Source organism: Cinclus cinclus, chromosome 6 (assembly GCF_963662255.1).
Source record: "Cinclus cinclus chromosome 6, bCinCin1.1, whole genome shotgun sequence".
NCBI lineage: Eukaryota > Metazoa > Chordata > Aves > Passeriformes > Cinclidae > Cinclus > Cinclus cinclus.
The window spans coordinates 7,434,532-7,460,304 of record NC_085051.1 but is presented as its reverse complement, the minus strand read 5'-3'; the positions used below and the strand labels follow the sequence as shown (position 1 = coordinate 7,460,304).

At 41.4% G+C, this 25,773-nt stretch overlaps 2 protein-coding genes across 4 annotated transcripts; one reads left to right on the top strand and one right to left on the bottom strand.

Moving 5' to 3' along the window:
* Positions 1–156: 156 nt before the first annotated feature.
* Positions 157–14,739, bottom strand: NADSYN1 (NAD synthetase 1). 2 transcript variants are annotated; one of them, XM_062494889.1, is made up of 21 exons: positions 14,655–14,739; positions 14,468–14,528; positions 13,905–14,021; positions 13,018–13,071; positions 12,550–12,639; positions 11,635–11,686; positions 10,839–10,927; positions 9,858–9,975; positions 9,227–9,358; positions 8,641–8,715; positions 8,354–8,478; positions 8,108–8,156; positions 7,447–7,549; positions 6,601–6,769; positions 6,080–6,215; positions 5,230–5,336; positions 4,344–4,475; positions 4,121–4,190; positions 3,411–3,539; positions 2,757–2,933; positions 157–630 (listed from the first exon to the last, which is right to left on the bottom strand). In XM_062494889.1, the coding sequence occupies exons 1-21, from the start codon at positions 14,737–14,739 to the stop codon at positions 577–579; spliced, it is 2,124 nt and encodes a 707-aa protein (XP_062350873.1). In that variant the 3' UTR covers positions 157–576. The 2 variants fall into 2 exon arrangements, with proteins under 2 accessions (XP_062350873.1, XP_062350874.1); XM_062494890.1 differs by lacking the exons at positions 14,468–14,528; positions 14,655–14,739 and adding an exon at positions 14,169–14,437.
* Positions 14,740–17,259: 2,520 nt separating this feature from the next.
* DHCR7 (7-dehydrocholesterol reductase) lies at positions 17,260–22,715 on the top strand. 2 transcript variants are annotated; one of them, XM_062494735.1, is made up of 7 exons: positions 17,260–17,363; positions 18,219–18,441; positions 19,005–19,095; positions 19,745–19,958; positions 20,422–20,626; positions 21,142–21,273; positions 21,859–22,715. In XM_062494735.1, exons 1-7 carry the CDS (start codon positions 17,260–17,262, stop codon positions 22,321–22,323), a joined length of 1,434 nt encoding a protein of 477 aa, XP_062350719.1. In that variant the 3' UTR covers positions 22,324–22,715. The 2 variants fall into 2 exon arrangements, with proteins under 2 accessions (XP_062350719.1, XP_062350720.1); XM_062494736.1 differs by lacking the exon at positions 17,260–17,363 and having other exon boundaries at positions 20,356–20,626.
* Positions 22,716–25,773: the final 3,058 nt, after the last annotated feature.

Below are 25,773 nucleotides of genomic sequence, written 5' to 3'. Positions count from 1 at the left end.
CTCTAAATTTGATCCCACTGACACAAAGATTACCTATTTGCTTCAAGGTAGACATGCTTCCAATACCTTGCCAAGATAGACCTTGTGGCCACTCAAAATAGTGGACCAGTCTCCAAAGTCAGTGCCAGGTAAATAAAAATCATGTAGAATAAGAACTGAGTCAGCATGACAAAATTACAAGTTTATTGCCAAGTAAGGTGAATTTTTTCCCCTCTCAACAGCACATGCCAGAACTGTTAAAATTTTACACGTTCAGCTGAGTGTTACTCAGAAGTCATGTACAAATTCTCAGAACCAAAAAAAAAGACTACCCTGTGTTTATTTATGATTATCCAAATATTTTAAATTAAAGGCAGTTAACTCAAGAAGTCGAATAAAATCCTTAATAAATGATCCCTTAGCCAAACTACAGTTTAAGTATATTGAGAGTAAAACAGGGAGTCAGTAAAAAATATTGATTACAATGGTCAGCTCAAGAACTGTTAAGCACGTCATCCCTGCTCATTATCACAGTATAATCCAGTTTTGAACATTCTATTTGGCAAATTAATTACCACGGTTAAACAAGACAATAAATCAGTCCATGTCTTCAGCTACAGAAATTCCTTCCTTTTTTTCTAGCTTGGATACCTGCAAGTAAAAAAGAAACCAATTCAGTAACAAAAAAAAAATTGTTCTTCCATCAACATCTGCTACTGCGGTTGTAAAAGATAAAAAGATCAGGTCTTTATGAAAAGGAGATATCTTTTGGTTTGACCAAATGCAGCTAATCTTGTGGTGTAGCACTGGAAAAAGCAGAAGACAGGCTGCAGATACCTCATCCTTGCAGGCAGATGTGCCAGCTGTCTTCTGAGCTGCATCACAGTTCCTTCAAATTTTGACAGCTGTTAAAATCCCACTGAACATTTGAGCACCTGGAAGTGCATCATTTGTTCTCTGACCACAAATCCTTTACTTCAGACACAGCTCCAGGGCAGAAGCTACAGAGAGCGCTGCCAGAGTTCCTAGGATTGTTCCAAACCCCCTCAGCCAGGTAGAGCTGAATGGCACGAAGACTCCAAGAGCAAATCTGGCAATTCCCAGCAAATGCTATGATCTTAAAATCCTTTTATCCCTGCTCCTTCTGCAGCAAATACAAAGGCAATTTTGCACTAAAAATGAGTGGCTTGACTACACTACGGACATCCAAAGCAGAAAAGTACCTTCTACAATTCCAACAGATTTCTCTATTGTTTGCACTCCAAATTGTTTCCATTCAAAAATGGGCTCGAGCTGTAACATAACTCCCCTAAGGAAAACCTGGCATGACCTAACTAAAGGTTGGTTTTATGTCAAGTTTATGCCATATTTTCACAGTCCTGTTACTATGCCAGAAAAATCTTAAGTGCAGATTGAGTCCCAGGAGCATAATGATCAGTGGGACACCGTCCTAGAGAGTGATTCTCTTCAGAATTACAATTGTGCTTAATACCTACAACAAGAGGAAACTCTTCCTCTATTGCCCTTCTTGAATAAGGCAGATTTGACTCAAACCACTGCAAGTTATTATTTTCCAGTCTTGCAAAGACCTGCAGGAGTTATCAGTTCAGGTTACTCTTATCTTTCATTTTATATGCAATAAAATCTTGCCCAAATTTGTCTCCCACTTTCCAGAAATAACTTGCAATGGTCACTACCCTTGCAGAGCACAAATAGTGCTAGTTAGATTTGTATCTAATAGAGAGTGCAATATCCTGCATCGTTAAAAGATCTTAATCACCTTTACTGTAAGCATAAAATAATTAGATTTTGGTCCAGACCCCACAAAAACATTTTGCCTGACTGCCACTGAGGCCAAAAGAATTTTTGTTCCTGGACTTCAGTGGGAAGAAGTCCAATATGATGTAAAAAATTCCCCACCATATATACTTTACAATAAAGTACTGCACATGGTAGCTTTTATCCCAGGTTTCAAGGTAGTAAAATACTATTTACAACATGTCTGGCATTTCACAGATGAAGGAATTAATATTTTATTACATGTATAAACATATTCTTAAAAGCAACTGGGGTGTAAAATCTCTGGCAGAAAAAAAACTTCAAGGTGCTACAATTCTTCACCCCAGCACTTCTGCTATAAAAGAGGCATTAAAGTAAGTTTGAAGGCGTGGCTAAAAACTATAAAAAGTTAAGTATGGCTCCAATAACCGCCTGCCCCCTCCCCATCTTAGCACTCAAACTGAGCACAGTACCATTACTGCTGCTGTGTTTGAGCAAACATGTATTTGTGAGCCAACTAACTTGAGATTCAAAAAAGGGATTGTTGCAGAATCAGGTGGGAGAAGCACTCACAGAGAATTGCTGCCTCTTACACTGGCTTTCCCCACACTGATGTAGGTCACATCTTAATTCTGCAATTAAGCAGATCCCTTCAGACAGGTCCTGAACTGAAACCAAAACACAAAAGCTTGTTTCTCCCATTAGCAAAGGACTTCATGAGTCGGGGTATACGCATTACTTTCTGTCCTTAGTGCATGTATTCTTTTATTTTTTTCTTTTACTTGTTTTCATAGCTGTATGACAAAAAAGAACCCGAACAGCCTACACTGAAATCAGAGTATTTAGCCTCACAGTAATGTGAAAAGAACCACAGTTATTTCTGTAATAACTGCTACCCTAAATCTTAGTTGTCTTTTGCTGGAGATTCACTGGAACCAGGCTTGACCGACTTTGAATAATTCAAATACAAAACCATTCCAGAAGCAGAGGGCATTTACCTGTTTGTCTATACACCTGAACTGCCAGGACCATGAGGTGTTGTAGAGGAAGGGCCTCAGGTCAAACCGGTTGTCATCTGGACTGTAGTTTTCAGCATGGTAGGAAGGAGTGAGGGTGGTCATTTTGTGCCTGTTGACTGAATACATCCTGAAGAAATACTTAACTTTGGATGCCACCTGGTGTACAAAGAATGTAGCTTTTAATCAGATGAAGTTTCTTAGTATTTTAATTTAAAAATTTAGAGGAGTGCCATATTTTGGAGACTGTTTTCTACCTTTTCACAGTCTAGATATTCTTTCAAAAGCAAGAGCCTTTTTTTTTCTCAGAACACATAATCAAAGGCTTCAAGAGTAGCTGGTCATCTGTATTTCAGAGAACAATTCTCCCCCTGAGGTATAGTTCTGAAGTAACTGTTTTCAAATTACCCAATTAACAATTGTTTTAACAATTCGCAGTACAAGACAACAAGCTCTATTTAAGAGATGCAGACCAGCTTTTCCAGCATATTATGTTGCAGCTGTAGAATAATCTCTAAAATCAAAATAATGAAACTATTCCTTTCAGTTAAAAGGAACCTGAACTTTCTCCAAACATACTCTGTTTTGGTAAATGCATTAAACTATTTGATAATTTTTTTCTCTTTGGCATATTACCTCTCTTGGAGTACAAATTTCCTTCCACATATTAATCAGCTTACAGAACATACTGTATGGTCCAGCCTTTGCAATTTTCCTTAATTTCCCATAGATTGAGAGCTCTGCATATGTCATCCCCATATCTGCCTGAAAACACATACACAGAGAAAGTCACTGAAAATCTTAACTATTCAAATTTTAATGAATACTTTCATGGAGCAATTAAAATAACCCAGTTAAATCAAAGAAACACCAAAATGAAATTGTCAATCTCAAAAAGACATAGAGCAGAAATAAACAAAATCCACTGGAATTTCTCTGAATTGGGAAATTGGAGGCCACAGAGGTAGTTTTATCAGTCCTTTCTTTTCCAAAGGGATAGCAAAGAGAAAGGTGTGGGTAGAAGAGGGCTTTGCCACCATTTTCATAGCAGTAAGGCCCTGACTTTCTTTTTATATTAAAAAATCCCTTAAAACAAACTGCATTTTACAACACCCATCCTTCTTACTTTCCAGAAATCTAAAATAATTTTAAAATGTTAATTTGCTGTTTTGGAAACTATCGTCAACACAGCTAGGGCAGGTGTGGGAAACTAATGCCTTGCTGGCAGCTTTAAGACTGTCTATAACATGCTTATCAATAAACATGGTCACATACAAGATAAAAACTATTATGGGACAAATGCCAGATTTTGGGTAAGGCATTTTAAAGGCACTGCCCATTATTACCTCATCAGTTTGAGCCACTTGTCCATCCACCAGGGGCTCCAACTCCGCAGTGGGTGGAGCTGACATGATACTGTAAGGGAGAGGAAGAAGGGAAAAAATGGATTCTCTGCAGTCTTATTAGTGTTCATTTGTTAAAACAGAGCTTCATCCCAAAAATAAAGTGCCTGGTTTAGACAGTTCCTCCAGTGGAATTAACAAACACAGTCACTGAATCACTGCTCACCTCCTGAGGGCTGTGAGCTGGAAGTTTTCAAGGCAGTACTGAATAAAGTTCTTCAAATCCGTCTTGCTGATGCCACCAATGGGGTTGATGTCAGCACTGGAGCAATCGTACTTGGTCAAGTAACCACGGAGACTGAGAAAACAGGAAATTTTACACAGCAATAGTTAACGACAGTGTAACTGCAACATAATATGTAATCCTTGACACTAAAGAGAATTTATATATAGCAAGAAGAAAGGGAGAAACAGACTGCAGATTAGTAAAATATTTATACCTTATGGGCAATCATGTTTAACTGCAACAGGGCTATCCAAAAGCCCTGAAATTTCCAGAAGACAATATTTAAACAATCATAAAGCACTCCAAAACTGTCCATACTGAGGCAGTATGTGCAAAACAATTAAAATACTGTGCTGACCAATTAAAACAATAAATTTCAAAACACACACACAACCAGCACTCGGTATTCTCGCAGCTTTAGAGGTCACCACAGTCTTACAGGGATTACTTTAATCATCAAATACTCAGCTCTAATAACAGTACTCCAGATTTTGAAGTCTGTTTTTTCAGCTCAAAGTTCACATCTTAATTCCTAATACACTAAATGAAAATTCAACAAATTGGGAAGTTAGCCTAGTGAATGCACAGGCAAGCTCTATGTAAACAGAATTTTATGGGAAAGCTATAGCAATACTTTGGCTAAACCTCTGAAAAATATACAATTGCCCATTCAGGCTGATTTAACTATTTTCATTAATTTCATTGTTACCACTGTATTCCTAGGTTGTTGTCTTCTGAGTAATAATCTACAGTGGGATTTGGTAGAGTTGCAAGGAAATGACAGTGACCTGTTCCACCTGGGTTTGGATTCCTCACTTTCACCAACCTTTCATCCACATTGGCTGATCCCAGCACCAGCAGTCCCCCTGGCATCCCACGAGCCCACAGGGTCAGCTGGGCAAACAGGTAGGCAAAGACCATTCTTATTCTAGCCTGCAAAACAGAATGAAAAGGAAAGCAAAGTTCACACACTAGAGTGATTTCTCCCCAGCTGCTTTTATTAATCAATTATCTAAACAAACTCATGAAGAACAAAATGAAGGCAGGGTAAGCACGACTGCAAGAAGGATGGTCTTGTGGAGAAATTGCTTAACACACTCAGGAAATCCAGGTTCAGTAACTGCTACTGCCACAGACTGAGGAAGTTTCTCCTGACCAACTCCAAACTGGGGAGTAGTTGCCATTTACTACCTCTAATAGCATTAACAAGGATCCACGATGGCATGCAGATAAACCATCCCCTTTCACAGAGTAAATAAACCCCTCTAGTCTAATAGAAAACATTTGTAAAAAGTTCGCTTTGGTTTTGTCCCCATTCTAAAACTCAGCTTTTTCTAAGGATGGCAGTAATGCCAAACCAACTCGGGCTCCAGCCTCCAGCTGCAGTTGTGGGTGATTTAAGCAAATACCCACACTCCTCTGTGACTTAAGCCTCTCCTAGTTCCAAAAAGCTGATGAAGGATTCAATGTTTGCTTTCAGAGCAAACAGCTGGATTTCTCCAGTAACAGAGAGAGAAAGATCAAGTACTCAAATTAATAAAAACTATCAAACAGGATAACCAGCACTCGTAACTAAAGCAGAGTTGCTGGTTAGGTTGGAAAACCAAAAAAAAAAATCAAACTAAAACCCACAGAAGCAAAAGACTGTGACTTAACTCACCCTACAGGACACACACCTGCACATTCTGGAGTGCCAGGCTCTCTCTGCTGCTCCCTCCGTGGATGGAAAACCGGGGAGTTCGACCTGTCACCACACTGAAGATCCCCACAACAGCTTTCACAGCTGCATCAATGTTCAGGTTGATGTGGTAGCTGAGAAGAATTTAAGCACAAGTGACTCAACTGGCACGATCTGACTATATAAAACAGAAAAGAAAAAAAAAAAAAAAACACCAAAAGAATCCACCCATCAAATGAGGTTTTACAGCTGCTAAAAACTCAGATTTGGTATGTAGAAACTTAGGAAAGAATAACACTTCTCAGAGCCTGTCTCCAAAATTCCATGTCCTTTGTCAAATGCTTCTAAGTTTGCCTAATTTCAACATTTAAGCAATAATATCAGTAGTATTCCTACTTAATGCTACTTAACCCACCTCCTATTCCTCTCCTATTTTTTCCCCATTTTCGAGCTTGAATGTTTTAGATGTAAGCCTTTGCCAGAACATGATGTTTGTTCCCAGCACTTCTGAGCTTGTACCTGCCTATTTGCTCAGCCAGCAGTTTAGCCCTGTTGCAGGTATCCTGGGAGGAGTTCTCACTAGCCATGTAGCACGTGGTGAAGACACGCCTGCAGAATTCCCGAGGATCCTCAGGGATGTAGGTGTCATCATTCACAATCCTGCGTGCATCAGCCAGCACGTCTGCATCTGAGGACAGAGCAAAAGAAACACAACAAGAGTGGAAATTATTGTGCTCCTCCAGTTGCAGGATATGCAAACACCTTGTACATCCCTTGGATTCCAATTAAGCTTTACAGTGCCCATGACAAATAAGATGATTACATCTAACTCCCCCCAAAAAAATTTCATCTAACAAATAAAGGAATTACCAATTTTGCTCTGATTTACCTGATTTTGAGCACAGAAATATATTAAATCTTCTTGATCTGAAGAATTTTCATAGAAAACATGAACCACTATGTACGAAGATTTAGCTAAAAGCATGAATTCTGCTTAAAGCCAGTTTAAGAACTTAAACCATTCCTAACTATGCTTTGTAATGCTGGTTTTAATAGAAGGGGAAAATTTTCAGAATAAACCGAAGACTACATCATTCAACATTTGAACAATAGCCTACACAGAAACTAGTCTGAGTTCCACATCTAATTCTTAAACCCAAAATGAAAACTATTATGCCAGTTCACAGAATCTGAATCTGGACACACATGTTCGCTGGAATTTCTGAAGAGATACAAAGGACTCCATTAGAACAACAGGAAAAGGGTCTGCCACTAATAAGCTCTTGCAGCTACTGCACCCAGCTAATATTAACTTGTCCATAATCATTAGTAAACACAGCTGGCCAGACACACAGATCTACTTACTGCCATTCTTGACAGCCAGGCAAACCTGGTGACACATAGAATACACAATGCAAGCTGTAGCAGAGCTGTCAATTCCACCACTCAGAGGTAGGAGAAATCCTGACTTGAAAACAGAGCAAGGAAGAGGTTCCACATGGCAAAAATCAGAAAAAAATACGTAATGTACCACTCAGAAACACACTCCTGTAGAATAATGACAGGTGCATTGTTCAAGGCTGTTTATATTCTGCTGGGGAAAAACAGAACAAACCATCCCGAGAAAACCCTCTGAAACTCTCATCAACTGGATAATCAAAGTCAGTGAGTAGTCAATGTAAAACCCTTCAGCTAGAAAAAAATCCAGTTGTCTTCACCCTCTAGTAAGACAGAATAACTAATAAAAAAGATTACATTTTTAATATATACTTTACTGTTATACTGAATGACTACTTCATGTCATTCTGCTGCACACAATAAAGCACAATTCCTAAGGGAAAGGTGCACATTCAAGTCACACTTGGAATACAATTTTTAAGTCTGAACAAGCTACCTCAAAACTCAAACTTTGTATCTTGGACTAACATCAGTTTGTACCAGCAGCACAGGATAACAGTTTGGATTGTGCCTGTGGCACAAAAGAAGCTGTGTATGCCAAGGGAAAAACAAACTGATTTGTTCTTACCTGTTTGCTACGCCTTAAATAGTCCCAGAGCCAACATGCAGGTCCAAGGCTGAAATTATAAAACATCATAGTTCTAAGAATGTCAGGGACTAACACCTAAGCAAGTCCACATATTTACTGTGGCCTTCCAATGAGGGACTTTACTTAAATCTAAACGACATCTTATGTTTATCTCTTTCTTTGAGTTTTGGTTGTTTTTTCTTAAATCAAAATAATTTTCAAGCAACAGATTCAGTGTTTGATTACCTGATCTCCTCCTCAGGACTGTGGTGTCTCCACTGGATTGGCATACAAGTAGGAACAGCTACATCATCGGGACACGATAGAGCAAAGTCCACTTTTACCCTGGGATAAGGATTCACTTTACTTGCCTAAGCAATAGTACAGAATTCAGAAGAGATCAATTTTAACATAGCATATACCTATAAAATATCAGCTCTGTAAGATACAGTGAAAATCAGGACATGCAACTACTTTTTACATTCAATAACTATTCAAACTTGGCACAGTTTATGAACACAAATTGTCCTTACTGCCAAGTTACGAGATGAAATCTCTGCTCTGTAACTTCGAACATCCTCCAGGTCCAGAGTGGCAACCAGCACCTCCTGTGGAAAGACTTTCAACATTAGATCACTCTACACAAACACATCAACAATGCTTGGCAAAAGGTTCAGCATCAGCTGTGTTAAAGGAAAAGGCAAGAAAAGGCAAAGAGATGGATCTGGCACATGCTGTGAAGAAACCTAGATGACAAATCTACTTTTTTTCTGAAATCAAAGAGAAACCTTGTGTCTACAAAACTGGGTCATAATTAGAACACTGCAGCCTTTGCCCTTTCATTTTTGAGATAAGGGAATCTCGATTAACAGGGTCGCTCCTCCTCATGGTGATTGTATACAAAAATGTTTTCATGAAGTTCTTTCACTGTGACAGTTCTTCCTTCCTCACAAAGCAGGAGAGCTACTGTAGGTAATCTGACTAGGAAAACACTTGGATCTAGGTAAATAGCATAATTAAAATACACCCTTTCTAGTCTAAAGATGTGGACCTAGAGTCTGGAATGTCTGGGAAGTGTTGAGCATAAATGTCCTAGCAGCTATGGAGTGAATACATTACCACATCATCGAGTGAAAATTGGGATCCTTGTGCAACTGTTTCTCCATTCATGGAAATCATGGCACAGCCATCATAATACAGACGATCACCATCACAACCTTTCTGGTTGGCTAAAATATATATTCCACCATTCTGCCAGGGAAACAAACATGCAGGGAAGAAGAAGAAAAAAAAGCTGTTAAGAATATAGCACCTGACAGGATGTTAAAAATCAAGATGTTATTCCTCTCTTCCTGCCCTTCTTATAAACTTCCTTTCCCTTTACATTGTGAATGATTTATGGCTGGGATTCTCTCTTGACAGGAGTCTCTACTAGTAGCAAGAGTCACTCCCTCAATACAAACAGAGAGAGCTGCACTTCTAAAATCAAATTATGAGTGCAAATTGAGATTGTGAAAAGCAGGAAAGTGATGACAGAAGCTGTGTTTGGATATCAGAGGAGAGAGCAGATTCTGTTTAATATAGGCAAAGCATGTTAAATTACAATGACAAAGCAGCTTTTTCATAGTGTAATGTACACTCATTGCTTTATTTTTGTCCCCATCACTGTTAGATAGGATTACAGTCCAAATACTTAATGTCTTCTCATTTTTTTAAACAAACAGAACTTTCCAAGTAGAAAAGTGCACACCTTTGCTGTGGCAGAATTCACCAGATCCACCCGGGCATGAGCCTTCCGCAGCACGTGGTGACTCCCTGAAGAGTTGGTGAAAATTTCCACACCATCAAGTCCCATCTCAATGTGAGGGCTGTCAAAGCAAAAGCCACCAAAAAAAAAAAAATTTAAAAAATGCTATGAAAACTGCAAATATAATTAAAACTGACTGTAAAACAGAAACACCTATGTCACTGTCACTCTGCTGCATGCCTTAGCTCAAACAAGGATAGGGCTTTCAAAAATATCTGTTTTCTTGCATTGCCCTACTCTTCTGTCAAAGACCAGCAGTAGCTGCAGAGGTCAGGAGGGCTTTGGCACATTCTGCTCTAAATGAAATGCCTTCTCTCTCTAGAAGGCCAGGTCTCAAAGAAAGAGAGAATAACATAGTCTTGGTCTGAAAGGGCAACATGGATATACACTGCAAAGTCAGTTGTCCCATTTTCCCTGTCTCTTAGCAAATCCAAAAACTGAAGTACAAGGAGAAGAATTTTACTGCCTTTTTTTTTTCTTCTTTTTCCAACGTTGTAAGACAGCAATACTAAAAAAAAAATAAATAAATAATTAAAACCCACATCTTCAACACACCACACCTTCTGCAGTTGCAATGAAATTAAGGAAACTGAGAGATTTGGAAAAATATCCGTAATGTGAGCACCGGAGCTATCTATTTCCTTAGGTGACTCTTTTAATTCTGCTTCTTTTTGGTATTTCTCCCCTACCTTCTTGTTTCAAGTTGATTTAGTTTAACAACCAACATTTCTTTGCCATTCTGCACCTAGCCTAATGAGGTCTTTCCCATGATGTATTTATTGCTTCTAATTATATTTTATCTTACTAGCACTTTCTGAAAGATAAATTACACAGAAGAATAATAAGCAGATCTTTTAGTACATTTATTTCAGGTAGCTCCAGGGTATGCTTTAGTTTACTTTTTATTTTTTTCTTCTCCTTTACCTGTTTGGTGCCCACAGTTCTTCACATATTTCTGCCCCTAGGCAGGTGTCTTTGGTTGCTAGCACTGCATCCCCAAAAGGAACAGTTTCCTGAGGAAAAACAAGAACATTCTTATACACATGCAGTAAAACAAGCTATTCAATTAAAAAACTAAACTACAACTCTTAAGAAAACATAAAAATTGAATGCTCACTTATGTGAAATTAGTGACACAATATCAATAACATTATACCTTCTTTCATTTTATTCCAAGTCTGAGTGAAAAAACAGCAAAATTCTGAAATGCTAATTTCTAGACTGATTGAAATTTTGTGTTTTAATTTCAGCAGTATTCAGATCCAGTGCTTTGCTTAAGAACAGGGATTAAACAATCTACACAACACAGACTGCCTGTTGCTAGGAATCACACTCATGCTTTAGTGGGAATTGACATAAATTTTAGATCCTTCTGAACTAACAAGGTTTAAATTATTTTTAATTTAATGTTTTTTAACCTAAAAACACACTCAATTCTAGTCTCAAACACAGATAAACTCAGTACCAAAATTGTGCAAAATATGGCAATGTTCTCTATGTACAAATAACTGAGGCAGATTTAAAATTTACTTGCCTTGCTGCCACATACTAACATAAATAATGTCAAATTATGCTGTCATTTACTGTAAGTCAGAGCCACCAATGAAACATAGGTATCCATAACATGACTGGCTGCAGAATTTTGGGGACTACAGTTTTTAATTGCTGAATCTGGAAGATGCTAAAATTGAAAAAAAAAAAGAAAAAAAAAACAGCTTACCTGTCCAGTCACTTCCTGAATTATCTGGGGTAGAAAATATTCTTCCACATGCCTAAACCGAATTTATAGATTGTGAATATATCATTACATAAATCACAGCATAAAAACATATTCTCATCTCACCTCCTAACGTTGGTTAAAGAAACTACATTGAAGTTGTACAGGGCTGTGTGTTTAAAAAAAAATTTAAAAATACCTTTGCATTATCTGTGGAATTAATCAGAAATGCTAACATTTTAAGACAGCAACTTCTATGCTTCAGAAAGGCATGGTAAGCAATGCCTCATCCTGGCTAGAAAGCAGACCTGACAAAGAATACACCATGCAAGACAAATGCCAGCTGGAAGTTTCTCTTTTTGCAGGGTTACTACATGAGCAACACAGAACCAACTGGGGCTCAGAGGAGGGACCAGAAGTGCTTTACTGAAGACTCTCAAGTTGGGAACTTTTCCCTGATTACAAGATGAGTGCACAGCATCAGAGATGAGTGCCAGACATGTTCTGCAGCATCATAAGGTAGGCAGCTTTTATTCTCTGCAGTTGTCGAAGTTCTGGCAGAGCTCATCCTTTTCAGTGTTTGCCAGTTCAGAACTGGGGTGCAGCACTCCAGCAGATAAACACAGCCCCTTCCAGTCCTGAGCTGGGTGTTCTTAGAAAGCACACACCAGGAAAATGACACTTTACACTGGCTGCAGGATCAAGCAGCCCCACTTTTTCTTCCAACTCAGCAACTCAGAGTTTGACTGCTCAGTAGGTTTCCTAAAGAAGCTGCAACCATGTAGCTTGGCTGACCCTGTCATGCTGCTCTCCCTGTAGCAGCTAATGAGGATTTGCTGTAGATATTTCAACCGTGTTGCTGCAGCTGCAAACAGCAAGCTGTGTTTTTTGACACAATTCTAACAGTTGCCATTATACCTTGCTTTGCTCCATGGGGTGAACCATCTAAGTTCCCTGTAGTTTCCTGTATTTGCCAGTGATATTTTTGGCCTGATCAGAAGAATCTTCCTTAAATCATAAAACAAAACAGAAAAGCTGAGTTAACACATGATGTACAGCCAAACAAGGCTATGTAAGAACACTGATTAATATCAAGTCCTTTTTTTTTCTTTTATAATGTAACATTTTTAAAGTTTCTGTTTGCAGACTCAAGGGGTTTTTCTGAACTCTTTCAGAAAGCAGTGGCAATTTAGTTTCCACAAATCAGAAAAGAAAAAATAAGTAATAAAAACCTTAGTTCTCTCTCTCAAAATTTAGCAAATAGGAAGATAAATCAATCTCTGAAACCAATCTCTATGGATTCGACCGAAGAATCTCGCTTGTAGGACAAACTGGTGTGTGAAAAGATAATGTGTTACCTCACAAAACACATCAAGAACTACTTACTTATTTAAAAAGATCACTCGACAATTGTAGCGAACATTTCTATGCAGAACAGGCCTGTAAAAATAAGAAGCAAAATCAGCAGTGACTACACTCACTAGATGAAAATATAAAAAGCTACAGAATCTACTTTACTGCATAAAAAATATTCTTAAGACCTCACTAGAGGGAATCAAGCAAAACAATATATCAAGTTTTAGCTTCTAGTATTTTAGTTAAAGTAGCTGTTCGAAAAAAAATCAGAATTACTGACTGCTTTCAATCTCAGATATATCAACTACTACCTGAGCCTTAGGAACATGAGCAGACCAGAAGATTCCCATGGCTGGGTCAGGCTATTTAATCAAATGTGAACTCCTGCAATACTGCCAAACCAGTTCAAAATCAAACTAGCTTTACACATTTATATCAACACTAACACATTAATTTTACAGATCTCATTTATCAGCCTTCTGTGCCAGCACAAGGTTTACAATGGCTTCAGTGATTCTCACATACACTTATGTTGTTTTAAGATGTTTGTCAGTGAAAGCAGCCCACAGATTCCTACAAGACAGTAAATTTATAAAGCCCTTTGAGTTACACCTCCCACAAAGTCTGACCCGTGGCAATAAGGTTTCTAATATATAACTGTAATTATCCTATTTCCCTCTTGAAGGGCTCAGACACCAGCAATCTTTGGAAGGATTATCTTCCACAAAGTGTTCTGCACATAGCAGTCCTGGTCATGGTAATTAAAAGGCAAGAAGTAGTGCAGTTCCTAAAATATATTTGAAAGTTTGATGCAGAACCTTCACTATCCAGAGCATGGCACAAGTAGCATTCCCTAAGGACTTATGCCTTTATCATAGGTACACACAAAAAATATTAAAAAAAAAAAATAAACTTACATCCCCACATCACATATAATATCTTGAGTAGCTGGAGACTCCAAGAGCTTTTCCAGAACTTGAAACGAATGCAAGAGTGTGTCTGACTCATAATAGTGATCTGAGCAGCCGTAACCACTGCGTATAGAAACAAGGAGAAAACAAAAAATTCAGCCAGATCAGCACCACCAGAGCCAAAGAACCAAAACTACTTCAGACAGGGAACATTCACCCACACATAATCTATATGGAAAACGAAGTGCTGTCAACACCAACCCTACTTACAGCATTTAAAACTCTGCGGCGTATTTTGTATCACCCCGTGATATTCCTTCCAAAGACAACAGCCTGGGCCCAAGTAGAAATCAATTTTTCCCTGAAGGAAAACTCACTGAAATAGGTCAAAAGTTATCGCTACCAGTCAGGTTTCCAAGACAAGAGACCCAATCCCGTGCTCGTAACTACAGCGCTTCTCTTTGCAGGGACTGGGGCACTGCGGCACCGCGGGGCCGACGCTCTTCCCGACCGTTCTTCCATGGCTAACTGGAATCGCACCAAACCCAGCGCCAGCAAAGCGCCCTTACCAGATTTCGAGCTCTGGACCAAGCCGGTACCGGGCTCCCTTGCTCTTGGCGATGTCGATACCTGGAAGAGTGTTGGGAGCACAGTGCGTGAAACAAGCACGGGCTGCGCTGCCCTGCCCGCGGGAGGAGGGAAGGAGCGGGAGAGGCTTCCTGATGGCCGGGGGCAGCCAGCCATCTCGGCACTCACTTCTGAAAATCCTCTCCAGGTTGCCCTCAAAATCCAGAGCCCACTGGTTAAGGGCGCAGGTGGCCACGGTCACTGACCGGCCCATGGCTGCCCTGCCGCTTTCCCCGCTGTTTCCGGGGCGGTCCCTCCTCCCGGTCCCTCCTCCCGGTTCCGGCAGCTGCCCCTGCGCCGGCTCCCTGTGGTGCCGGTGTCCCCCCGCGCTGTGGCTGCAGCGGTGCCCTGTACTGCTGCACGCCCTTACGCGCTTCCCGCAGTTTTATCTCCCAAGAGCCCTGAATAACGGGAATGCAGCCTTAGCCCGTTTCTTAGCCCTGCAGCTTCTTTTGAGAGGTGTCCCTCAAACCGAGTTCGAAGTGTGAGTGCCGAAGGTAACTGGAACAGGGTGAACGTTCTGTGTGTTGTGCTCATTCCAGCACCATCCCGGCAGCTCTCAGGGTGCTGACCACAGGCAGGGTGACTTCTTCCAAGTCCAGTCTCTTATGCACCTCATCACATATTTGGCTGCCGTGAGCAGCCTTACACACAGGATTCTAACTTCTTTCTGTAGTACAATCAGAATCATTTTGGTTGGAAAAGACCTACAAGCTCACCGAGTCCAACCACTAATCCAGCAGTGCCAAGCCCACCGCTAAATCAAGTTCCCAAGCGCCGCATATACACGGCTTTTACGGCCAGCAGTGGTGACGCCACCACCGACCCGGGCAGTCTGTTCCGATGTCTGCCTGCCAACCCTTTCCATGAAGAAATTTAATTTTTACTATCCGATCTAAACAAGCCTTGGCACAACTTGAGGCCGTTTCCTCTTGCGTCGCTTGTCACTTGGGAGAAGAGCCTACAGGCTATAGCTTCCCTTCGGGAGTTGTAGAGAGTAAGAACATCTCCTTCAGCCTCCTTTTCTCCAGGCTGAGACCTCCCTTCTCCCCTTCATCCCCCCTCTCCCCCAGATCCATTCCCTTCCCTGGACACACTCCAGCAAAAAAGTATGTTGGATTAAGGTGCCCAAAACTGATCCCGCGATTCGAGGTGGGGCCTCAGCGCTGCCCAGCACAGGGGGACGGTCACTGCCCTGCTCCCGCTGGCCACGCTATTGCTGACACAGGCCAGGATGCCGCTGTCCTTCTTGGCACCCGGGCACACCCGGGCTCGTGTTCGGCAGCTCTCGGCCAGCACCCCCAGGTCTTTTTCTGCGGGGCCATCAGAAATTGCACAGAGCGGTCAGTGGAATGTGGAGCGTTTAATAACGACTCCAGGCGGCGCGGTCTGCCTTAGGGGCTCTCTGGCCGCAGGCTGTGACCCAGGTGCGGGTGTAACCTATTTCCTCGGACACCGGTTCCCAGTCCTGCAGAACGCCCGGCTCTCCCCAGCGATCCCGGCGGCCGGAGCGCCTCCTGCCCGCGCGCTCCCGGCGGGGCGGGGGGACGGAGCCTGAGCCCCGCGCGCTCCTCGGCCCATGGGACGAGCACGCGCCACCAATAGGGAGCGGCGGAACGGGCGGGGCGAGGCGGGGATTGGCTGAGGCGGTGGGGCGGGGGCGGGGCCGGGGGGGGGCCGGTGCCGGCTGAAGGGCGGCGGCCAGAGCGGCAGGGAGGGAGCGCGCTGTGGTGTGAAAGGAGAGTGATCAGTGATCCCCGGCCAGCCAGGGACCCCGGCCCTCGCGTGGGTGAGTTCCTTCCTTATCCTGTGTGGGATCGGGCCTGAGAAGGAGCCAACCGTGGGGACAAAAGGGGGCGACGAGCCGCCTTCCCCTCAGATCGCTTCTGAAAAGAAGCCTACGGGCGGGAGGACTATAGGAAATGGCCTTAAACCGAGGTAGAGATTGGGATTAGATGGGAGATTTTTTTTTTTTTTTTCGCTGTTGGTGTGGTGAGGCGTTGGACCAGGTTGTCAGGAGGCGGTGGATGGCCTGGCTATGGAGACTCAGTGTCCAGGTAATGGACCGAGCTCGCCCCGATGAGGCACATCGGGCCGGGACGTCAGGCCGTGGTTCGGGTTATAGGAGGATGATCTTTAACACCAGAACTGCCTGATGGCACTGAAAGAAAACTACAGTGCATGTTCCACGGAGACAATTAGGTGTTGCTGAGTAAGTCATTCTCCATTCCCACCGGTTTTTGATTTAGATAGGATTATGTCTTGTTTTCTGTGGTCTTGATATATATGGAGCGTGAACTCTGGGCAAAAGTATCCAGCTGACAGGGTTCGGTACTGATAATATTACAGTAGTAACAATTTCTCAAATTAACAAAGGCAATGAAGTTGCAGAGGTTTATGAGAATGTGGTGAAACAGTTTTTTTTCCTTTTACATCTTCGTGAAAGTAATAAGCTATTTATTATCTATGCATCTTACAATAAATTTACAGTTAGCTAGAAGTTCAGTGGATTACTTTGATATCAGTGTTTTGATTATGTTTTGCTGAATGTAAGTTAATAGGGAATTAATTGGTGAAAATGTTTTGCTTCCTCTCCTCCACCCCCAAATTTCATGTGGTCTGAAGTCTATATAACAGGTTTTAGTAACTTTTGTCATTCTATTGTAGAGGCATAAGACCTAGTGAGAACCAGCTGGAGTAATAGGATTTGTATTTTTTTTTCCTACAGGACATCATGGCAACCCATCTCCCAAAAGAGAAAAAACCTGCTGAAGGAAGAAAACGCCAAAACATGCAAAATGATACTAAAGCACCTCAAGGCCAGTGGGGAAGAGCATGGTGAGAGAAGCTGATGACCCTAAGTAGTCCTTGTATTTCAAATTGCTTCATTCTTACTCTTAAGAGATGCTGTATTCCTTTTAAACTTCCCTCTGTTAATAACAGATTTTTGTGTTGCCCTGTTCTGGAAATTTTATGGCTAATTTGCTGTAGCAACAGGTGCTGAAGAAGAGTTCTTCAAGTTTTTTAAGGTAGAGAGTTTGCCAGATGGTTTGGGTTAAATCACATTCCTTGCAAAAGAAGAAAAGCAAATCATAAAAATTTGTAAAATTTCTGGTTGCTTCAAGGAAAGAAGTATTTCCCAAGATTTGGAAAACAGGCATCCTGGTATCTTTGGCATTCCCAGCTGGCAAGTCCTGTTGTAGCAAGATTTATGACTCATGTCCCAGTTCTCAGAGAGATGGGCAGGTATTAGCAGGGCATTGTACTGCAACTGAGCAACAGTGGCACAGCAAGTGCAATGTATGGCTGTCCAAGACCTGTCTTTTCCAAGTTTCTAAGTTTTGGATAATGTTCTTGGGATTCCATTATCATTTCCAACTGAAAATTCCACCAGTTAGAGCCATGATTGCTGTCAAAAAAACATGAAATCTGTAATAATAATCTGTATTTTGTAGGGGAGATTTTATCTAATCTCTTGCTCTGATCAACTAGTGTAGTTTTAGAGAAGCTTGTGGCAAAGTATGTTCTGTGCTGAGATTTTTTTATGGCTGTTTGACCCCCAGACATGTCCATGCCCTGAACACATTTTCAGTTTTCATCCAGTTAAGTCTAGAAGGTGCACTGAAAAAATTGTCTGATGTAACTTATCTATCTGAAACCTGGGGAAACAAAATGCTCTGTTTTGGATTACAGGGAGGTGGACTGGTTTTCCTTGGCAAGCATCCTTTTCCTGCTCATGTTTGCACCACTGATTGTGTATTACTTCATCATGTCCTGTGCCCAGTACCAGTGCTCTCTGACTGATCCACTCCTGGACTTGCTGATGGGGAATAAGCATCTGTCTGACATCTGGAACAGCACTCCCCCACTGACCTATAGAGCTGCTGTCATCTATGCCCTTTGGGTCACTTTCCAGGTACGTTATTGAGTTATGATCTAGATGCAGTGTCTGGTTTCCCCCACAGCATTGGATGAATCCTTTTGCACAAAGGATGGTAGAATGTTGCACTGGCATTTACTCTTTGGTGTTTTTCAATTTCCAAGGTGTTTTGGAATGCAAATGAACTTGGAAAATAAGCATGTAGGGAATATACACAAATATTCTTTGTGTGACATATTCCTTAATGAGGTTTTTAAGAAAAAGTAGCTCTGTAACAACAGTACCCATTTGTTTTAAATTAATACACAAGAACTAGATGAAAATAAAAGGATGAGGACCTGAATGTAGTTACCAACTGTCATGCCTCCCCACCAAAAAAGGGTGACAGCCTTACATGAAACACATATTTAAAGCTGTAGAATAGCTTAGATGTATTACTAGTCTAAAATCACAACAGCTAAATATTGCCATATTGTCTTACCCAATACTTACTAGAAACTTAAGAGAAATGTTTTATTTGGTATATATATGTAAGGGATAGTGTTTTGAGGGATTTGGTCTTGTCTGTATTTACTGTGAATATATTCTCTCTCTTTTAGGTGGTTTTGTACTTGTTCATTCCTGATTTCTGCCATAAATTTCTCCCTGGATATGTGGGAGGTATACAAGAAGGTGCTGTCACCCCTGCTGGTAAGGTCTTCCTTGGAATACATGCACACCATGCAATCTTCTGAAATTATAGTATTTCTGCTTCTTAGAGTCTTTAATAACCCATGTGTAACCAGAGGAAATGTGGACATAAATGGTCTCACCTTCCTCACAAGTTCAGTTCAAGCAAAACTAGAAAGCAGTCAAGGTCATTTTCTAGAATAAGTTATAGCATTTCTATCTCTTATAATTAGTAAAACTGTTGATCTGGTAGGCACCACACCAGCCATGGAAAAATATTGGTTGATAATTTTGGCACTTAAAATACTTGGCACTTACACTGCTGGTATTTGACAAGATACTTTTACCTGCTCAAGCTCCATTAACCCAAGGGAAACTTGGACAAAATGTGTGATGTGAACTGTTACTGGTGGCTTGTTACTCTATCAGTTTTGGGGAAATTCAGTTTTGTGAGGAGAAAAACTTAGCCTAACAAAGCCTAATGGGTGCAGCAGAGTCTAATGGAACTTTCATAAAAGTGCCTCAAGGTATTTAATTGGAGGATGAGGAGAGAGAGGTCATTTCGTGAGGGCTTAATTGAGCTTCTATGTATTCTGTGCATCCCCATACTAATTAAAAGCTGTATTAATTCAGGGTCACTAACACTCCATTTTTTTTCTTCATATTTTAGGTGTTGTGAATAAATATGAAATTAATGGACTTCAGGCCTGGATCATTACCCATGTGCTTTGGTTTGCAAATGCATCTTGCTTCCACTTCTTCTCACCTACCATCATTTTTGACAACTGGATTCCTCTCCTGTGGTGTGCCAATATCTTGGGATATGCAGTGTCCACATTTGCAATGATTAAAGGCTACTTTTTCCCTACCAATGCCAAAGACTGGTATGTGAATTTTAGTAATGAGAGAGTACTAGGTATCAGAGATATAAATTGTTAAATAAAAATTGGATTTATAAATTGAATGACAGAGTATATTTCACTGGCACAGAGAGCTAGGCCAATGTATGGCAGTGGTTCTTTGCTTCACCAGCACTATCCTGTGTGTTTCATGCTGTACACCATGGGACTGGCAGCCTCAGTGTCACAGATACACCCATTCTAAAAATGGTTATGCTTAGACTGTTCAGGAGGAGTACCAAGAGTAAACCTGGGCACCTCTGAAATTCTACAGTTTATGTCTGTTAATGTAATACTTTGGTCATACCAGTTTGTGTTACCTTGCACATTGTTACATTATGATTTTTATTATCACTACATCAAATTAATCTGAATTGTGTAGTCAGAGTAGCAATTATCTGTATTTGTATATAACTCTGTCCATTTCTATTTTTTTAATGTTCTGCAGCAAATTCACTGGAAACTTCTTTTATGACTACATGATGGGGATTGAATTTAACCCTCGAATAGGGAAGTGGTTTGATTTCAAACTGTTCTTCAATGGGCGCCCTGGGATTGTGGCCTGGACTCTAATCAACCTTTCCTTTGCTGCCAAACAACAGGAGCTGTATGGTCAAGTGACAAACTCCATGATCCTTGTCAATGTCCTCCAGGTAAATTCCAAGGAGGAATTGAGGAAACAAGTTTGGAAATAAGCTAGTATGAAAGTAGGAAAAAAAATCTCCTTCCATGGTAATTAATCTGAGGGATTTTTTCCTGGCCTGAAACAAGCTCATTCAGTGGTGGGACTTCTTTGGATTTATTCCCTGATCTGTGTAAATGGAAGCTCTGTCTCTCCTCTTTGTAACCCTGTGACTCTAAGTTGAAGAGAGATCAGGGTAGTCAGCTGTGAGTTCACTTCCCAAATGTTTGTCCTTGAGTTGTACACTTGCCTTAGTCATCCTACTAGTGCTTTATCTGTCTAGAGAGATAGATATTGTGTATCCAGATAGGTTGTATTTATGTGAGAGTTCTTGTGTTCAGAAATGTCTGATTTTGAAGTGCTAACATGAAAACACCAATGAATTTGAGATCACATCACAAGGCAGCACAGACATTAAACTGATGCTGTTAAGCAGGGTAACCAGTGACAGCGCTCTGTTATTAATGTAAAATTATTCTCTTGCAGGGTATTTATGTTCTGGACTTCTTTTGGAATGAAGCCTGGTACTTGAAAACCATTGATATCTGCCATGATCATTTTGGATGGTATTTGGGCTGGGGAGACTGTGTTTGGTTGCCTTACCTCTATACTTTGCAGGTAAAAAAGTGTACACTGTATATTTGGGCTAACAGGGATGAAACTTTCCAGAAACTTTCTAGCAGTTTAATTTGCACCTTAACAATTTCTGTGTTGTTGGACTTTTGAGAAATTATTGCAATGTTCTTTGTAACAATTCTGTTGTAGGAAAGCTTCCTATCGTGCATGGATTTGACATCTTTTCCTCTCCTGCCCTTCTTTTGTTCCTCTTTCTGCCACTGTCGATTGTGTCTGCATACTTTTCTAAATCCTTTCAGTTTCTTTTCTTTTTACCTCCTGCTGGTTGAGGGTATTTTGGTTAGTGGTGGTTCACTGGGTTTTGTTCTTGGGTTTTTCCTTCTGTCTGGTTTGCATCCTTGCAACTTGTCTCTTCTTGTTTCACAAAGAAGTGTAGTTTTGGAGAGAGAAAGAGAGAAGGAAAATCTATAATGCAGAGTTTTCTGAAAATCTTGCACAGTTTTACTATTGCAATACGTTTTTCTACTCCGTCTTCTGGTCTGTTGTGGGTCATTGTAGTCAAGGGATTTGTCTGGCGTGTTGAGCCTCTGTTGGAAGTAAATGGCCGATTGTTTTTGTGCTCCCCAGGGTCTGTATTTGGTTTACCATCCTGTCCAGCTGTGCACAGCTCACGCCGTAGCGATCTTGATGTTGGGCTTGCTGGGTTATTACATCTTCAGAATGACCAACCACCAGAAGGACCTCTTCCGTCGTACCAGTGGCAACTGCAGGATCTGGGGGAAGAAGCCGGAGTACATCGAGTGCTCCTACACGTCCGTGGATGGCACCAAGTACTACAGCAAGCTGATGACCTCTGGGTTTTGGGGCTGGGCACGTCATTTCAACTACACAGGAGACCTGATGGGCTCACTGGCCTATTGCCTGGCTTGTGGCTTTGAGCACCTCCTGCCTTACTTCTACATCGTTTACATGACCATTCTGCTCACCCACCGCTGCCTGAGGGACGAGCACCGTTGTAGCAGCAAGTATGGGAAGGACTGGAAGCGCTACACTGCTGCAGTGCCCTACCGCCTCCTGCCCGGGATATTTTAAGGCTAACGCAGGATGCAGGGGGAAGAAAAAAGAAGAAACATGCAAGCACGCTGTGTTAAGAGTAACTGAAGGCACTGAACTGCCTCATTTTTTTAAAAGACTCTTTTAATTGGAATACCCCTCTGAATCTCCCCATTTCCAAATTAACTTGGAGCTTAAGAAAAGATGCATGTATTGAGACTCCTGAGAGATCCCAAAGCTGGGAGCTGGCCTTAGATAGTAGCAGGGTTCTGGAAGCAGTGCTTCAGGAGAGAAGATAAAGAGTTCTGTCATCTCTTTAGGAAAGAAGTTTTCTGATGCAATTGCTTGTGACCATCAGAATCTACAATTGGGAAAAACTGCAAAGGAGATTTGATTGTTGGTTGCTTGTCAAGAGATGAATGGTGGAAATACTGAACTACAGAAGCTGGTCTGAAATAACTGTTATAATCTAAAATAAAAGTGAAAACTGTTACAAATTAGTGCAATTTTCAGCACCTGACAATAGGGAACATGACTAACTGAGTTTTATTTTGCTACTGAAACCAGACTTTGTGAAGCTACTGAGCTGTGCTGGTTGGGCTGGAGTAATTTTTTTTTCATAGTAGCTGCTACAGGCATAGTTTTGGATTAGAGCCGAGACAGTGCTGATAACACAGATGTTTTCACTCCTGCTGAGCAGTGTTTGCACAGCATCAAGGCCTTTTCTGCATCCTCACCCCACCCACCAGGGAGTGGGCTGGGTGAGCACAAGGAGCTGGGGGGCGACAGGGGCAGGACAGCTGACCCCAGCTGACCCAAGGAATATTCCAGGCCATGTGGCATCATGCTCAGCACATAAAGCTGGAGGAAGAAGGAAGTGGGGGATGTCAGGAGAGATAGTATTTGTCATTCCAAGTCACCATTACATGTGATGGTGCCCTGCTTTCCTGCAGATGGCTGAACATCTGCCTGCAGATGGCAAGTGACGAGTAGATCCTTTATTTTGCTTTGTTTGTGTGCAGTTTTTCCTTTACCTATTAAACCGTGTTCATCTCAACCCATGAGTTTTCTCCCTTTCCTGATTCTGTCCCCATCCCGCTGTGGGGGAGTGAGCAAGCAGCTGTGTGGGGCTGAGTTGCCACCTGGGCTTAAACCATGATAGTCCTTTGGAGCTCAAAGGGTTCGAGTTAACAGCAGCTTTGGCTGGAAAGTGCTGAGTTGGATTTATAGCTGTTGGTGCTGTTGGGTTGTCAAGCTCCTGTGCTTGCCATGGGGCTCATTAAGGGTTTCATTTTGCTTTTGCTGCTGGCTGTGGTGCTTTGCCTCTTCCTGTGCTGTGTCTGGGGACATTTGGATGGCAGCCATGGCTACACACTTTTGCTGGCAGGTGGTCAGGGCATCGCTGCTGTTTCTGTGCTGCTGGAACTCCAGTATGAGCTCAAGTGGAGGGAACTGTGACCTGTGGATGACCCCAGATGGGAACAGGACACCCCAGGCATCCGTGTCTGGGAATAAGCCCATGGCAGAGCAGGAACTTCTCAGAGCATCTGTGGCCACTGTGGTCATGTCCGTGCCCAAGAAGGGACTGTGGCCCAAGGATAAACCTGAAACACGTGTGGCTGTGGATAAGGCCATGCTCAGCAGGTTGCCCCAGGAAACATCAGTGCCTGTGGTAGTGCTGGAGCACCTCAGAGCCCTGGCCATGGTTAAACCCCTAGCAGAGCAGTTACAGCCTTTGGCACACTGCAGCCAGGGGAAGGCCATATCCACTTCTTTAGTGTGGGTGGAAAGCTTACTTCAGTATAATTTGTATAAAATCATGTTTGTAAAAGTTTTATGTTCTAAGCTTAGATTCAGGAGAAATAGAATACTGCTAATTTTCCTTCAGCTGTTTTTTGTTACATGGTTGTCTTTCAGAGTGACTAAAGGACATAAAAGGAGCTCTTCAAAATGTTTATTTTCAAGAGCTTGTTGGAATTCTCTTTTCCAAGGTGAACCAAATAAAAAGAATGAGGGATCATAGTATGAACTGTGCAGCTTGTAACAAGCTTGGTAGTTATGTTCAAGCTAAAAGTCGGTTTTTTTAATTATTGCATATAAATATACTGTTAATTTTTAGAGTAAATAGGAAAGTGTAAATTGATGTTTTGTAGAAGCAGCTGAATGCACTGATCTTCATGGCAGGTTTGGATGAGTTGTGTTGATGAGTATGTGTTTTGGTTGTGTAGCAGTCATCCAGGAGAGGATGGTCTGGGCAGGAGAAAAAGGCTCTCTGCAAGCCTAGAAAACAAATATATCTTGTAGCTGGGCTTTGTTTCAGAGCTGGATCTACACCTATCCTTTTCTTATGTAGCCTTGGAAATTGCGCTGCCTCTTTGCTGTTAATGCAAAGGTTATTTATATACTGCAAGATAATCTGGACTCTTAAATCATGGTAGTCTTGTACAGCACAGTGTGGTCCCTTCTGTTCCCTGAGAAATCCTGGATGTTTTGTGGAAGAAATTGCCCTTTCAAGACCAATTAAAAAAACATTTTATTCTGTAAACTTCATCCTGCTCTAAGCAGTGTCCCACTAATGTCACCCTTGAAAACTAGAATCATGCCTGGGTCACTGTTGTATGCATGGCAGTGCTGTTAAATTTGTTTCTTCCAGAAAACAAAACAAAAACAAAGATTGGGATTTTTATGTATTGGATTAACTTTCGTCCTAATATTTCCTATTTATTGATATTCTGTGGTCAATATCACCTATCAAGCTTGAAGATCACCTATCCAATCTCTGTAGTATGCTGGGAATTTCAGATACAGAAGTGTCAATATTTGCAAAGTGGTACTTATTTAACTTAGGTTAAATAAAACATAATGGGAAAACACAGCAAAATCTTCCACTAACTACTTGGAGCAGTAACCAAGTAGTTTGGTTGGATTGTTTTAGGAAGAAAAGTTACGAATGCTCCTTTGAAGAGGGCACAAGAGGCTGAGCAACTTCCACATTGCTTTAGATCTACCTAAGGAACAAAATACATCCCTGTGTCACAGTGTGTAACCTTTATGGATTGTTAGTGTTCAATTTATAGATGGAATAGAGTGGGGAGAGGGGAACTTGCAATACCTCTGGAAAGGAAGGCTTCCTTCACATAAGGAAAACCTCTGCCACCTCTGGCATTTCTGAGATCAGGGCTCCACCTCTGCAGCATAAGGGTGATTGTGATGGAAAGGGATTGCTCAGTTCCAGTTTTACTCTGACAGTAGGAATGACAGCAGGAGAATGTGCTGTTGCCTTGCAGTGGCAGCCAAACTCTTTTCTGCTCTTAATTAATTACCAGTCTAAGGTTCTGATCATGTGGTAACCTAGAGCTACACTGCCTAAATTTGTTCTCTTTGATAATGCAGAGTCTTCACTCAAGGTTAAAGTGATGTGCAGTTGAAGATAAAACTGTAATAGCATTTTTTCCCACTTTCATACAGGATAAAAAAAGTCTAAATGTG

Coding starts and splice junctions, on each gene's coding strand:
- NADSYN1 (XM_062494889.1), bottom strand. CDS start 14,739: ATGGGCCGGTCAGTGACCGTGGCCACCTGCGCCCTTAACCAGTGGGCT. Junction 12,640..13,017: donor CGAGTGATCTTTTTAAATAA/GTAAGTAGTTCT, acceptor TTATGATTTAAG/GAAGATTCTTCTGATCAGGC. Junction 2,934..3,410: donor AAATTTGTACTCCAAGAGAG/GTAATATGCCAA, acceptor TTTGTACACCAG/GTGGCATCCAAAGTTAAGTA.
- DHCR7 (XM_062494735.1), top strand. CDS start 17,260: ATGGCAACCCATCTCCCAAAAGAGAAAAAACCTGCTGAAGGAAGAAAA. Junction 17,364..18,218: donor GGCCAGTGGGGAAGAGCATG/GTGAGAGAAGCT, acceptor TTTGGATTACAG/GGAGGTGGACTGGTTTTCCT. Junction 18,442..19,004: donor CCCTTTGGGTCACTTTCCAG/GTACGTTATTGA, acceptor TCTCTCTTTTAG/GTGGTTTTGTACTTGTTCAT.